The sequence below is a fragment of the Bos grunniens genome, chromosome 16, assembly GCF_055505025.1.
Source record: "Bos grunniens cultivar Pamir isolate PY7600 chromosome 16, Bosgru_T2T1.0, whole genome shotgun sequence".
NCBI lineage: Eukaryota > Metazoa > Chordata > Mammalia > Artiodactyla > Bovidae > Bos > Bos grunniens.
In genome coordinates this window covers 57,447,097-57,462,559 of record NC_141180.1, presented here as the reverse complement: position 1 = coordinate 57,462,559, position 15,463 = coordinate 57,447,097, and the positions used below count along the sequence as shown (strand labels likewise).

General features: G+C 37.9%; 1 protein-coding gene across 2 annotated transcripts in view; it reads right to left on the bottom strand.

Annotated features, from left to right (window-relative positions):
* Positions 1-15,463, bottom strand: part of RAB3GAP2 (RAB3 GTPase activating non-catalytic protein subunit 2) — a 106,072-nt gene that overhangs the window by 20,748 nt on the left and 69,861 nt on the right. The window contains exons 18-23 of one of the 2 annotated variants that reach the window (XM_086342731.1): positions 15,133-15,223; positions 11,811-11,938; positions 9,711-9,924; positions 9,279-9,376; positions 1,083-1,188; positions 320-480 (exon numbers count right to left, since the gene is read on the bottom strand). In XM_086342731.1, the coding sequence (XP_086198857.1) occupies positions 320-480; positions 1,083-1,188; positions 9,279-9,376; positions 9,711-9,924; positions 11,811-11,938; positions 15,133-15,223 (798 nt within the window). The remainder of the gene's footprint in view (positions 1-319; positions 481-1,082; positions 1,189-9,278; positions 9,377-9,710; positions 9,925-11,810; positions 11,939-15,132; positions 15,224-15,463) is intronic. The other variant, XM_086342732.1, reaches the window with a different exon arrangement.

The window sequence follows — 15,463 nt, the reverse complement described above, 5'->3', positions numbered from 1 at the left end:
TCTAACCCTGAGCCTTTTGAATGAGGACCTGCCTTCTAAAGGTGCTCACCACAGATCACCAGCTGTGAACACTAGGTCTCTGCCCTGACTCCAGTGCTTCTCCCCTTATGCTATGTGGAGACTAGGTTCAAGGATGCATGTCATCTGAATAAACAACTAAAGAACCACTCATCTCCAAGAGACAGACAAGATCCTGCTGGACACATATCTCAAATCCTAGATGTTCCACACACTGACGACAATGCAGCCCAGAAAGGGAAAGCAGTCGGGAGCCTGCTGGAGGGGAGCCCCCCTAGAGCCGCCCCCCCTGCCCACTCACTTTCTTCTCGGTCAAGCTGTTGGATATCTGGGCAGCGACAGCATGCCCAACGTGCGCAGACAGCAGCGCAGCCCCGTTGTTCTCGGACTGAATACAGACCGTGCGCATCTGCTGCCACCAAGGGGACACTGACTGGGAATCCCAGGTCTCTTCGATGGCCACTACAGGCAAATGGCAAAAAAAGAAACTCTTAGCTTGGCAAATTTTCCTTTTTAACCTTTGATGTTAAATATAATGTTAAAACCAAGTTTCCCATTGATGTATGTGTGTATTTTTGAATGAACTGGAAAAAGAAGTCTTTATTTTATTCAGAACACTTACATTCCATGCTCTTAGGCATCTTGCTCTGAATCGATTGTAAATCTGTTTGGAATACTTTCATCACTGATGAAAACTACTACTGAATGTTTTAATACAACAGATTATTGTTCTCATCATGCCAAAAATAGTAAGAAAAATATTACCTTCAACCACAGACCACTCAATTCACCTCACTGAACTCAGAAAACACACTGTTCGCTATCATTTTTGATGTTGATGCAAAATGTAAATTAAATTTTCATAAAGCACACTTTGAATGTATTAAGAGTTTTCTATGACTACATAAAGGATTCTCTCTAGTGAAATGTTTTGTACCTTCTTGTCTCCTTTTGTTACAAGGAAGTATACTCCCTCCCTGTTTTTGTGGAATTTCAATACTGAACGTTGTTTCTGGGAGTAGAGACCACACTCCCGAGGAGCCAAACCTCGGGAAAGTGCTCACCTTTCATCTTGCTCAGGAGGTACAGCATAGTATGGAGACAGCAGACAGACTGAGGTTTGTCCAAAATATCTTTTTCCTTAGAAAGCCAAACACTCAGGAGCAGAGACTGAAATCAGATTTAAATCTTTATTGTAAAAAAAATATTTACCATAAACAAAATCTTGTACAATTTTAGACCATATGTGTATTCATGAGTGGTTCAGCCTTTCTGGTTGGGAGGTAAGTGCTTGCTTGTTACATGATGTAGTGTGAGGAGAACCAGGAACAAGGTAGCTTGTCTACCTTAAGAGATTCCTTATCTGTTGGGGATCAAAATCTCCCCATTTCCACCACTTCTTTAGGTTCAATACTACCCTTCAGTGCAAGCTTCTATTAAAGAACAAATCGGCAGAGAGGGTACTGCCAGTTAGCATGGATCACAGAAGGCTGGCCACAGGTTATGACAGGAGGGCCTGGAGCTGTGGCTCTAGCCCTGGCCTTGGTCATGCAAAGAAACCGGGGACTTGGCAGTGGTTGGTGAGTACGTAATACTATCAAACTCCAATCTTCAAGTCACTGAGTCATGACAAACAGATTTTAAAAGCACTTAAATCAACAGAGTGATTTTTAAAAATGAGCATATCTACTTAAAATTTTTAAAATTTGGGTTCATAAAATCTGTACACAGATAATTCTGGGCTAATGAAAACTTGAAAGGCATAGTGTCACATCTGTTAAGTGCTGGTGTGTGTGAAAGGTTTTGATTGCCTATAATTCTGCAATGTCTTTATGTTTAAAAAAAAAGCTCTAATAAAATGAAAGGCTGACTATCAGTTTAAACGCATTAGTATATACAATTTTCAAAATTAAGAAGAGTAGGAAGCTGAAGGAGAAGTGTGTGAAGGAAATTAACTCAGGAGAATGACCTAAGGCAGATAAGTACCCGACAAGCGTATCTTCCCATTCGACAACAACAACCTCTTGGGGCAGGGCTGACTACTGGGGTTTTACAAATGATAAGTAGAAAAAATAACTTACTTACTAACTTAGAACTAAAGTTTGAACTTAGATCTGCCTGATTGTACAAATATAAAAATATACACACACACTTTCTCCTATTTCTCCCCTTTTTGGTTTAACTTGTCTTTGAACCCTTTCACATCTCTCCCTTGATTAGCCTCCTTTATACTTCATCCTATCCATACACCTTCTCATTTTTTAAAACTGGGTATGTCCTTTCATATTTGCCCTCATATCATAAGACAATGACAGTATTAACAACAATCAATGCTAATGGTTATTTAGAGCTTATTATGAGCCAAGCCACTAACTGCCTTCGTAAGTTAAGATACACAGAAAGCATTATGGAGGGAGGACAGGATGGGGGTTCACTCTCACAAAAATGGGGTCGTATTATACCATGTTCATTCCACTTGCTACATAATATCCTCTGTCATCCACAAAATTTTGACTGATGCTAGCCATTTATCAACATTATTCCCTCTGTTTTAAACTTCTTCTTAACCTCATACAGCACCGCTGTTTATAACCACAAGGCAGGCTAAAAAAAATGAATTGCCTGCATGGACAACAAAGACATTCCAGAATCATGTGAAAATTACTTCGTCTCAGTGTCTTGTGCACGCACATTGTGAAGCAAATCAAAAGGAAATGAGGGGAAGTGGCAGAATTTACCTACTAGGTTCATGGCCAGGTTGCCATTTGACTCACCCTGATTAACTTTGGAGGCAAAATGTATGTCCGGGGGTTATGTTAAGAGTACACCAGGTTTCTAATGCACTATGTTTCTCAAAGTCTGATTTCATGTCCCCAACAGTAAGGGTTTCAAAGTGCTCACAAAGATTGCCAATCCAAAGGGTTGTTTTAAACTATGTTTACACAAATTAAATGTCATGCCTTCACTCTCTCTTTCCACAGCACTCTTCTCATTTTTTCTTCAATTAACCGCTTCCTCACCCATCACTACATTTAGCAAGTCCTGAAACAAACAAAAAACCTTGTTCTTCTGCTTAACTCTCCTTTTCGTGTCTCTCTGAGATCTGCTCTTTCTATCTCTTGCCCAACTAGGTAATCTCTGCTTATAAGCTAAAGAGTGTTCTTGTTTTTTTAAACTTAAAAAATTCCAAACCAGTTATGCTTTTGTTTATGCGTAGAAAGTCAGTGTAAACAGAGGATGCTGTGGGCGTCTTTAGAACAGGATGAGACAATTTTAGAATCAAGTGACAGAAAGATTTTTTAAACTTCAGGGAAAATTAAGGGGAAAGGAGAAAAATAAGCAAAGTATAGAGAATAGAGAGAGGAACGCAGATACCTCGTAGAATACACGCACAGACATACACAACAGGAAAAGACGGTACCTGGAAGGTGACTATCCCCATAACTAGTGAATACAAAATAAGATATATTTTCAAAACATCGCAGCAAAGAATGTTAGATTATGTATTATTCATAATGTAAACATTTGTATTAGAGATTCACACACTGTAGGTGTGAATCATGTTGTTTCATAATTGTTAATTCACATATATTTGAACAAAAGACTGAATAATAGAATCCTTGAACAGAAATTTACTAAATTCTTCTAACCAAGGAGTATCTAAGACTTGTTAGAACTTCCGCCCAAGAAAAAAATAGAAACTTCCAGGGATCTTTGGTCGGTGCGCCCAATGAGCTTTACCTTTTGCAAAATATCCTCCTATATCATTTACATCCTTAATGTTTTAGTCCTTCACTCAACGGAAATGCTGGCATACCTAGTGTGAGGCCACCTGCCAGCCTTGCCTGCCTATACTTCAAAGAAATCTATCTAGTCAGTCTTTTGGATGAGCCTTATTTCCTAGTCTTTCCTGAAAACTAGGGTTTGTTTTAGGTTACAGAATCTGAAACTTTATACAATTCCATTAAGGATAGTTTTAGACGTTGTGAAAAACTATCAGCTGTTGCCTGTGAATAACATCATCTGTGATTATACTAGATTGGGAAATCTTTTCAAATTAAAAAATGTATACAAGCTAGATTATAAGTACCAAGTTTTCTCATGTACATAATTTCAATAAAACTATTTTTTCAAATATTTCAGAAGGAAAAATAATTTAGAAAATAATTATCAGGAAAGAATAGAAAAAGCTAGCATTTCAAATAATGTGCCTTTAAAACACTAGTAATAAATTTTGCTGTAAGACCTATCACTTTTTATTCATGACTGTTATATGTCTATATTCCTGAAAGTCTGTTACTCTTTTAACATTAAATAATAGATGTTAATCTATATTCTCTTTAAAAAAAATGACTTGAATTTTAATAACTCCAGAAAAATGTCACTGGTCTATATCGTGGCACTGGTATTAACTGCTTTGGGAAAGAGCAAGATATAAGCAGAACACATACCTGTTGCCTGGTGTACAAACCCATGCACTTTATCTTCCCACAGCCAGATGGTTGAGTAACAGTGTGAGTGCGTGGGCTGCTATTTTGTCTAATCAATGTCACCACAATGACCAAGCAGGCTCTTTTAAAACCTAGTCTTACTGTACACTCAGTTTCTTACTTTAATTCTTGGGGTTTTTTTTTTTTCCCCCCCAAGAGAAGCTCCCTCTTCCCTTCCCATTCATTATAGCCTTTAAGTGAAAATGTCATATTTTTCTCCTTTTTACTCTGCACTCACAGGATTTTTTAAAATTACTTAATTATAAATTAAGTAAGGGCTTCCCTGGGGGCTCAGACAGTAAAGAATCTGCCCGCAATGCAGGAGACCAGGGTTCGATCCCTGGGTCAGGAAAAGCCACTGGAGGAGGAAATGGCAACCCACCCCATTATTCCTGCCTGAAGAATGCCATGGACAGAAGACCCTGGCAGGCTACAGTCCATGGGGTCAAAAAGAGTTGGACATGACAAAGTGACTAACATACAAATTAAGTAAACTAAAGTGAGTAAACTGTTTTTAAAATACTTTAAAAATACAGTATCTTCTATTACATTTGAAACAAAAATACTTTAAAAATAAAACCCAGCCATAAAACATTTGTCTAGGAAAAAGAATTCAGCCATTTGGAATGTGTGAAATAGTCTCAAAAGAGATGATTTCTTAAAAAGTGTTTACATTTTAGCCAATTTTAGAAATTTAGTAGTGCAATAATACAGGTCACAGCCTGATGGGTTTAAAGCACAGAAATTTTCCATATAATACACATCACTCTATCACATTATAAAACACACCACTCTATCACATTATAAAACACACACACACACATACACACACACACACATATCTATAAAGTAAAGTTTACTAATTTTAAGTTGGGTAAATAATACCATAAATGTGATAAAGTACATCTCCACCCAAAGTTCCCTTGTGCCTCTTTGACTCAATCTCCAACTCCCACTATCAACCTCTAGCAAACATTCATCTCCTTTGTTACTCTATTTTTGCTTATTCTAGTATTTCATATAAAATCAACTGAAATCATCGGTAGGTACTCTTTTGTTTCTGGATCTTTTCACTTGGCCTAATGCTTTTGAGATTCATTTATGTCATTCTGTGTATCAGTAGTTCATTTCATTGTATGGTTACACCATACTTCATCCATTTATCAATTATTGGATATTTGAGTTGTTTCCAGTCTGGGTTGTTAGGAATAAAGCTGCTGTAAATAGTTTATGCCAAGTCTATGCAAACATACATTTTCATTGCTCTTGACTAAGTACCTAGGAGTAAGACTGCTGGATTTTACGGTAAATCTGTGTCCAACTTGATAAGAAACTTTCAAACTGTTTTCTACAGTGGTTGTATTAAGTTGCATTTCCATCATCTGTGTTGAGCATTCTGATTGCTCTACATCCTCATCAACACCGGATATGTCAATCTTTTTAGTTTTAGTCATTCTCTGGGACAGAGGCCATCATGGTTTTATTTTTGCATTTCCCTAACGGCTAATTCCTGAACATCATTCAGGTAATTTTTTGCAATTTGTATGTATGTTTTGGTGACATATCTGTTCAAATCCTTTGCTCATTTTTAAACTGTACTGTCTCATTACTGAGTTGTACAAATTCTTTGTACAACCTGGACACAATGCATTTATCAGATCTATGTTGTGTAAAAGAGACTTGCCTTTTCAATTTCTTAAAAGTCTTAAAAAACAAAAGTTTTGACATTTCATGAAGCGTAACTTATCAGTATTTTTATCTTACAGTTCATGCTTTTTCTACCTTAAGAAACCTTTGTCTAAACCAAGCTTTCTCTGATGTTTTCTTCTATAGATTTTGTAATTTTATCTCATATTGATATTTACGTTCCATTGGACTTAATTTTTTTTAATATATGGCTTGAGGTATAGGTGTGAGGTTTGTTTTTTCCAGCCTTTGATCAAATTGCCAGAGATCAAATTGCCAACATCCACTGGATCACAGAAAAAGCAAGAGAGTTCCAGAAAAACATCTACTTCTGCTTTATTGACTTTGCCAAAGCCTTTGACTGTGTGGATCATAACAAACTGTGGAAAATTCTGAGAGATGGGAATATCGGACCACCTTATCTGCCTCCTGAGAAACTTGTATGCAGGATAAGAAGCAACAGTTAGAATTGGACATGAACAATGGATTGGTTCAACATTGAGAAATGAGTACATTAAGGGTGTATATTGCCATCCTGCTTACTTAACTTATATATGAAGTACATCATATGAAATGATGGTCTGGATGACTCACAAGCCGGAATCAAGATTGCTGGGAGAAATATCAACCACCTCGAATATGCAGATGGTACCACTTTAATGGCAGAAAGTAAAGAGGAACTAAAGAGCTTCTTGATGAAGGTAAAAGAGGAGAGTGAAAAAGCTGACTTAAAATTCAACATTCAAAAAACAAAGATAACGGCATCCAGTCCCAACACTTCATCACAAATAGAAGGGGGAAAGGTGGAAACTGTCAGATTTCATTTTCTTGGGCTCCAAAATCATGCAGACAGTCATTGCAGCTATGAAAGAAAAGCTATGACAAACCTAGACAATGTATTAAAAACAGAGACATCACTTTGATAACAAAGGTCCATATAGTCAAAACTATGGTTTTTCCAATAGTCAGGTATGGATGTAAGAGTTGGACCACAAAGAAGGCTGAGTGCTGAAGAACTGATGCTTTCGAACTGTGGTGCTAGAGAAGACTCTTGAGAGTCCCTTGGACAGCAGAGATCAAACCAGTCAATCCTAAAGGAAATCAACCCTGAATATCCATTGGAAGGACTGGTGCTGAAGCTGAAGCTCCAATACTTTGGCCAACTGATGTGAACAGCTGGCTCACTGGAAAAGACCCGGATGCTGGGAAAGACTGAGGGCAAGAGGGGAAAGGGGCAACAGAGGATGAGATGGTTGGATGGCATCACCGATTCGGTGAACATGAGTTTGAGCAAGCTCCAGGAGATAGGGAAGGACAGAAAGCTGGTGTGCTGCAGTTCATGGGTCACAAAGAGTTGGACATGACTTAGCTGAACAATGACCTCAGTTTTAATGTAAACAAAATTTAAATGAAACTGATTAAGCACAATAGAAAACAAGTAGTATACCATATTCATCTATTTCAGCATCTCAATTCTGAATGACAGGTAATAGTTATTTCCTTTTTAAAAACTTTTAAATTTGCAATAATTATAGAGTCATTGGTGGCACAAAGGAGCACAGGGAGGTCCGTGGGCCCTTCCTGCAGTCTTCCCTCATGTTAACATCTTTACACAAAACCAAGAAACTGCCATTGGTGAAATCCATAAAGCTTGTTCAAATTTCACCAGTGATACAGGCACTCATTTTGCAGCATGCAATTTTATCATGTGTAGCACTGCATAACCGTCACCATGCAGACACTCTACCATGGCACAAAATCTCCCTCCCGTTAATGCTTTATAGCCACACCCTTCTCCCTGACATTCACCACTAACTCTCGGCAACCACTAATCTGTTCTCCATCTTTATGACTGTGTTATTTTATGAATGTTATGAAAACAGAATCATGCAGTATGTATCTTCTTTGAAATTTTTTTTCTCTTTGCATATTTTCCGTATTCATCCAAGCTCCTGCTTCTACTAATAGTTTATCCCTTTTTATTGCTGAGGGGTATTCCATGGTAAGAATGTGCCACAGTGTGTTTATCTGTTTATCCACTAAAGGGTGTGGGGCAGGTTTCAGTGTCTGGCTATTATGAACGAAGCCACTTATGAACAACCATGTGCAAGCAATGTGCACCTTTAACTGTACTTCCTGACATCTATACTGCAAAGGGAGGTAGGGCAAAGCCCATTTTTAAAGGACTTACATGTTCAACTACAACAATATCGTGGTCCAGTTACGTAAAGAATCCATGTGCCCATGCAGGGGACATGGGTTAGATCCCTGGTCCAGGAGGATCCCACGTACCTCGGGGCAACTAAGCTGGTGCCCTAGAGCCCGTGCTCCGCAACAAGAGAAGCCATCAGAATGAGAAGCCTGTGCACCGCAACTAGAGAGCAGGCCCTGCTCACCAGAACTAGAGAGAGCCTGTGAGCAGCAGCAAACACCCAGCACAGTTAAAAATAAACAAACAAATGAATAAAAACTAATGTTAGCATAGTCAACAAGTTCATACAGGTAAAAGGCCCAAATCCTGGCCAAAACTTGAGATGTGAGTGGGCACGTGATAAAGGGTGTGCACGTGCGTATCTCTACATGTGGGGGGCAGTCAAGAGCAGAACAAGTGATGTGGGGTAACTCCCTTGCCCTTTTCAGAAAGCGTGAAAATTTAGTGCTATTTATATTTGTTATGCCACAGAGATTAAATCCTAACACGTATTCAAGGTCTGGGAATGTCTGATAATTCAATAATGCTTTAAGGAAACAGTTTTGTTCTCTAGATAAGATCTTTTTAGGCTAATATGAACATTTTTTTCTGATGATCCCAGTCCACTGTAAATGTATGCATACACAACAGATTCTAAATTTATTTTAGGCCAACCTTGTAATATGCTGGTTATAATTTACAGAGAATGAGAAAAATCAGATATTATTATTCAATTAAATACATGACTATACATTTCCTTGATCGTTTTTAGAAAGTCTTCATGTATGCTCTATAATACACTTTAGACAAGAGTAAAAAAAAAAAAAAGAGAGACAGCCACTTCCAGATGACATTAACGAGGAAGAACAGCATCCAGCAACAAGAAACCTTACCAACAACAGCTGGGGGCTAAGTCCAGCCGACTCCAAAGTGTGACACATTTCCTCAGTGGAGCTTTCTCCACATAAACACTTCCAAAAAAAGAAACTGCCTGGTAAAACAAAAACAAAACACGTCAACCAATGCCTGCTTACCAAACTCAAAATCTTCCTGAATTGCAATCTAGATCCCTAGAGGAGCAAAACAACAGCAGAGAAGGGAAATCAATGGCTCAGTTTGCTTAAGTGATTAAAGCAGAAAGCAAGTCATTACATGTCTCACACTGTCTCCTAAGTATACTTTTTAATTCAGTACAACTTTTATAAGACAGTGCCTACCTATCCAGAGAGTCTTCCGTTGACTGTAAAACATACATTCAATTCTTTGGTTAATTAATTTAAAAAGAGGGAGGATTCAGAAAGTAGTTTATCATTCATTCTACCTACCCAAAGCCACATATTCCTCTTCACTTGTCTTCTTTATGTTGACCACATCTTTCTCATATTCTAAATATTCCAGGAATGTTTTCACAGGCAACACACCATCCTTATCATCAGAAAATCGGACAGCAGTCCTGTTGTTCTCTTGCTTATACTTCTCTAACAAGGCCTGGAGCTTAAGGAGTTCTTTTTCATCCAGCCTTAGTAACACGGCCAAGTCCTTAAATTTAGGGAGGAAGGAAGTTATCAACAGACCATTTCTCTTTCTACCCCTGCCATTATGTGTCAATTATCTGTCATTATCTGCCATTATCATCTGAAACAAAATGCAAGACTATAAGCAAAAAATGATTTCTTAATTAATATGATAGCTATGGTGTGCTCTGCTGAAAATGTTACTCTCAACTGATAAGTAGGATGTTATTTAAATAAAATAATCTTGAAACACTACATATTACTGGAAGTATCATTCTTAGAAAGTTTCTTGAGATTATTCAATACCCTTCTAAAATGTCTGAATTTTAATAAACATATATTATTGCTTAATCAGAAAAAAATGTAAGTGGTTGTTAACTGCCAACTCTTGTGATTCTGAGGAAACTAAAGAACTATTTGATATTTAATACTTGTTTTAGTAAGCAGCACAAACACTATAAAATAAAAGCAGTGGGCAACAGTCCTCACTGTGTCTGCATATAAATCCTCTATATGGCTCTCAGGGTTGTAGAGGTTAAAAAGTAACAGATACAACCTGCCAGTCTTTCAAACTGTTTTCACATCAGATGTGCAGAAACATCTCCTGATACTACCACTGGTGGTGGCGGCAGTTTAGTCGCTCAGTCGTGTCCGCCTCTTTGAGACCTCATGGACTGCTGCCCACCAGGTTCCTCTGTCCATGGGATTCTCTAGGCAAGGATACTGGAGTGGGTAGCCATTCCCTTCTCCAGGGGATCTTCCCACCCCAGGCACCCTATAGGTATAACTTAATCAACCTGAACTTTTCTGCTGCTTGAAAGTATTTTTCACTATTGGAGAAATAATGGCAGAACAAAATCTCCTAAAAAATGGCCTTGTCATTTATCATGGCATTCATAGAGTAGTATTACGAAGAGATCGTTAAAATACTTTATAAAATTCATCTATAATACCAAAGATTAAAAAAAAAAGTTAGAAATGTGTGGGTTATTTTCAATACTGAGAGGAAATATTTTCAGTATTTACCAATTCTCATTTTTGTTTAAAATTTCTGTTTATTTCTATACATGTATTTACAATAATAGGCAACTGTTTTAAAACTCAGTGAGCTTTCAGATGTACCAAATATGTTTTTTAAAAGCATTACCAGTGCCTTGACAAATCACTAAAGTCACTTTAATGGTTTTCCTTTAGATAAGTAAAAGACATGAGACCCTGAAGCCACCAATCTGCGCACGGTCACACAGTACTTGAGGGAAGAGAGGACAATATTTCTCTCTGTTCTCTATCACGAGAAATTCTATTTCTCTGCAGAGAAAGTAGGAGTTTTGTATACTCTCCTAGAAATGAGCAATACTGCACTTGTACTATAATAAGGATTATAAGGTCCTATCACTTTTTTACATTTTGAAGAATAAAACCATAGAACATTTTCTACAATTACTTTAAGCACTCTGATGTAAGATGGACTATCTTAAAAATGTATTCTATTATGTAGTAAACAACAGCAGTATGAGTTTACTAACAACAACACAGAAGAGCTGGTCTCTTCTGCTTGTTAGAATCATTTTCTTTAAAAGAAATATAAAATTTGCTACTTCTGTTCATTGCACAGTTTTGATTAGCAAACCCTGTCGAAAAGAAGTTGTAAGAAGCAATTTTATAAAAGAACTTAAGGAAAACCAAATGATTCTAGGTACTGACAATGGATTAATAACAAGCTCAATATTCAAGCCTAAATAACATAAATTTAGGAGCAAGGCACAGAAGCCAGCAGGGATCTTCTAAAGAACATAAACCTTTACACATTAAAAAAAAAAAAACTTAATATTTGTACTTCTTTACTATCAATTAAAAAATAATAAATAACCAAAGAGATGATTTTATATAATGAATAATGGGATTACTCACATTATCAGAGAATGGTGTATCTGAATGAAAATCAGTGGAATTTAATTGACTAACAGACTCATAAAGATGGAGTAATTTCAATTTATTGGCACAAAATTGTAGCAGTCCTTCATCAACAGACTCAAGCTCTACAAGGTAGAAAGAAAAAATATATTAAAGAGAGATATTTAACAGACTGATAAAAATACCTTAATTTTACATAATTTCTTGATGTTCCATTTTATAATATTGCTATATTTTCGATAACAAATTAAGAAGGCAAAAATAATTTTTATATCATGCAAAGTGTCTAAATTTTTAAATGAAGGTGCTATAATAGTGAGAGAGGAGAAAAAGAAAGAAAACAGAAGAGATATTTTAGTCTAGTACTCAAATTTAAACAAATATTTTGGAAACAGGTTTGAAAATATCCTCCCCTCACTCTCTAACTCAAATGTTGTCTATTATTCTCATACCCTGAGAAAATACAATTGGAAAGCTGCCTGGCTCTTCTTATCACAGTGGTCAAAGATACTATAATTCAACCAGAAACTGAACTGTAACACATGCATCCTCAAGAGAGGCTGAGAAAGAGACCAAAAGTAGAATTCCACCCACATCAGTCAGGTTTCTTGTTGAGATTATCGCTGGAAAAATACCCACTCTCTGCATAATACATTCCTGTATGATAAAGGCAGACACTGTAAACTGCAAGACTCTGTTATGGGATACAATAACATGGAAGATTGTCTATGTTCTCACAGCCAAAATAAAATGTAGCATACTCAATATTTGTCATTTTTAGGACTCTCATTGGTGGGTAGAACTTGAAGCTAGTGATGTTACAGAACTCCGACAATGGTGTTTGGTTTACTCCTAGCCCAGTGCAAGGTAAATTTTAATAATTTTTTTGACGTTTTAAAAAAATCCTTAGGGGGATAGGGAGATTTTAGAAGTGTACTATACACCTGATCTGCCTCTTGAGAAATTTGTATGCAGGTCAGGAAGCAACAGTTAGAACTGGACATGGGAACAACAGACTGGTTCCAAATAGGAAAAGGAGTTCGTCAAGGCTGTATATTGTCACCCTGTTTATTTAACTTATATGCAGAGTACATCATGAGAAACGCTGGACTGGAAGAAACACAAGCTGGAATCAAGATTGTCGGGAGAAATATCAATAACCTCAGATATGCAGATGACACCACCCTTATGGCAGAAAGTGAAGAGGAACTCAAAAGCCTCTTGATGAAAGTGAAAGTGGAGAGTGAAAAAGTTGGCTTAAAGCTCAACATTCAGAAAACGAAGATCATGGCATCCGGTCCCATTACTTCATGGGAAATAGATGGGGAAACAGTGGAAACAGTGTCAGACTTTATTTTTCTGGGCTCCAAAATCACTACAGATGGTGACTGCAGCCATGAAATTAAAAGACGCTTACTCCTTGGAAGGAAAGTTATGACCAACCTAGATAGCATATTCAAAAGCAGAGACATTACTTTGTCAACAAAGGTTCGTCTAGTCAAGGCTATGGTTTTTCCTGTGGTCATGTATGGATGTGAGAGGTGGACTGTGAAGAAGGCTGAGCACCGAAGAATTGATGCTTTTGAACTGTGGTGTTGGAGAAGACTCTTGAGAGTCCCTTGGACTGCAAGGAGATCCAACCAGTCCATTCTGAAGGAGATGAGCCCTGGGATTTCTTTGGAAGGAATGATGCTAAAGCTGAAACTCCAGTACTTTGGCCACCTCATGTGAAGAGTTGACTCATTGGAAAAGACTGATGCTCGGAGGGATTGGGGGCAGGAGGAGAAGGGGACGACAGACGATGAGATGGCTGGATGGCATCACCAACTCGATGGACGTTGAGTCTGAGTGAACTCTGGGAGTTGGTGATGGACAGGGAGGCCTGGCGTGCTGGGGTTCATGGGGTCGCAAAGAGTCGCACATGACTGAGCAACTGATCTGATCTGATACTTTTTAAAAGAGGTATTTCTAACATGTTGTATGCACTAAGGGAGTTTTCTATTTGCCAAAAATCAATTTTACATGTGTTAAAAAAATTTCAAAACCAGGATGCTTACTGTCCTGCAACAGCATTAATATTTATTTATCTGTTTAATTTTTGGTCATACCATGCAGCATGTGGCATCTCAGTTCCTCCACCAGAGAACTGAACCAGTGCCCCCTGCGGTGGAAGTAGAGTCTGAACCACTGTACCACCAGGTAAGTCCCCTGGAACAGCATATTATGCTTTATCTATTAAGCCACTCTGCTGCTGCTGCTGCTAAGTCGCTTCAGTCGTGTCCGACTCTGGGTGACCCCAGAGACGGCAGCCCACCAGGCTCCCCCGTCCCTGGGATTCTCCAGGCAAGAACACTGGAGTAGGTTGCCATTTCCTTCTCCATAAGCCACTCTAGGCTGGCTTAAATATGAAGCCTCCTGGCAGTTCAGGGGTTGGGACTCTCCCTTCCAACATAGGCGTTGAGGGTGTGATTTTTGGTCAAGGAGCTAAGATCCCATGTGCCTTGTGGCCAAAAAAACCCAAAACATAACACAGAAACAGTATTGTAACAAATTCAATAAAGATATAATTCACACAATAAGCAAGCAAAAAATCACAACTAGATGAAGTCAGTATACCACATACTACATTTTTAACTGATGTTAGGAATTCAGAATAAATTTTTCTAGCTCGGCTGGATAGAATATGGAGTTACAACCCCACAGTTACAGATGTAATTCTTTTCCAGACAAATATATTCTGAACAGTAAAAAACAATCAGAACTGGTCATGTAATCATAGTCTGTGATTCTGGAAGCCCTAGTTCCATTCATGAGGGAAGTGGATGAAAAAATATGGATTCCATACACTGACAAAACATTAATCAAAGCATAGAATTTAGAAAAAAAATCATTATCATGGTCAAAACAACATTACTGAGAGTTAAAATATAATGGCAGCAAGACAGCCTGGTTGTTTTTTTGCTTACCACCAGCTATCTTGTCCCCACATGCCAATGGCTTTCAAAACGCTTTACAACTATTATCACAATACTCACTTCCCATCATTCTATCTTTCCTCATAATAGATGGATTCAAACGAAAAATATTTACAGTAAGAAAGAGAGTCAACATACTCAGAGAAAGATCAGTAGCATACACTGAACAGGGAATTTTAAAAGTCCCCAATGACAAAGGTATGATATAAGTTTTCTTCTTTCTTATACATTGTTTCTTATACATATTACCACATCAAGGTAACAGAAGGGCATCATAAACAGTTAATACTTCCTATGGTCAGAGTTACAGAATTTGAGGTGAGACCATAAACAAACCCTATTACCTTGATTTTTTAAAGTGTCCATTAATGTCTGAGTGATGTTTTTAAGGCAGGAAAATGGTAAACGTTCGCTTGCCAATATGCTTTCCAATGCCTAGAAGAAAAAGAGAAAAAAGAAAGTGAAGTCGCTCAGTCATGTCTGACTCTTTGAGACCCCATGGACTGTAGCCTACCAGGCTCCTTCGTCCATGGGATTTTCCAGGCAAGAGTACTGGAGCAGGTTGCCATTTCCTTCTCCAGAGTATCTTCCCAACCCAGAAATTGAACCCGGGTCTCCCACATTACAGGCAGATGCTTTTACCGTCTAAGCCACCAGGGAAGCTGCCTACAAGAA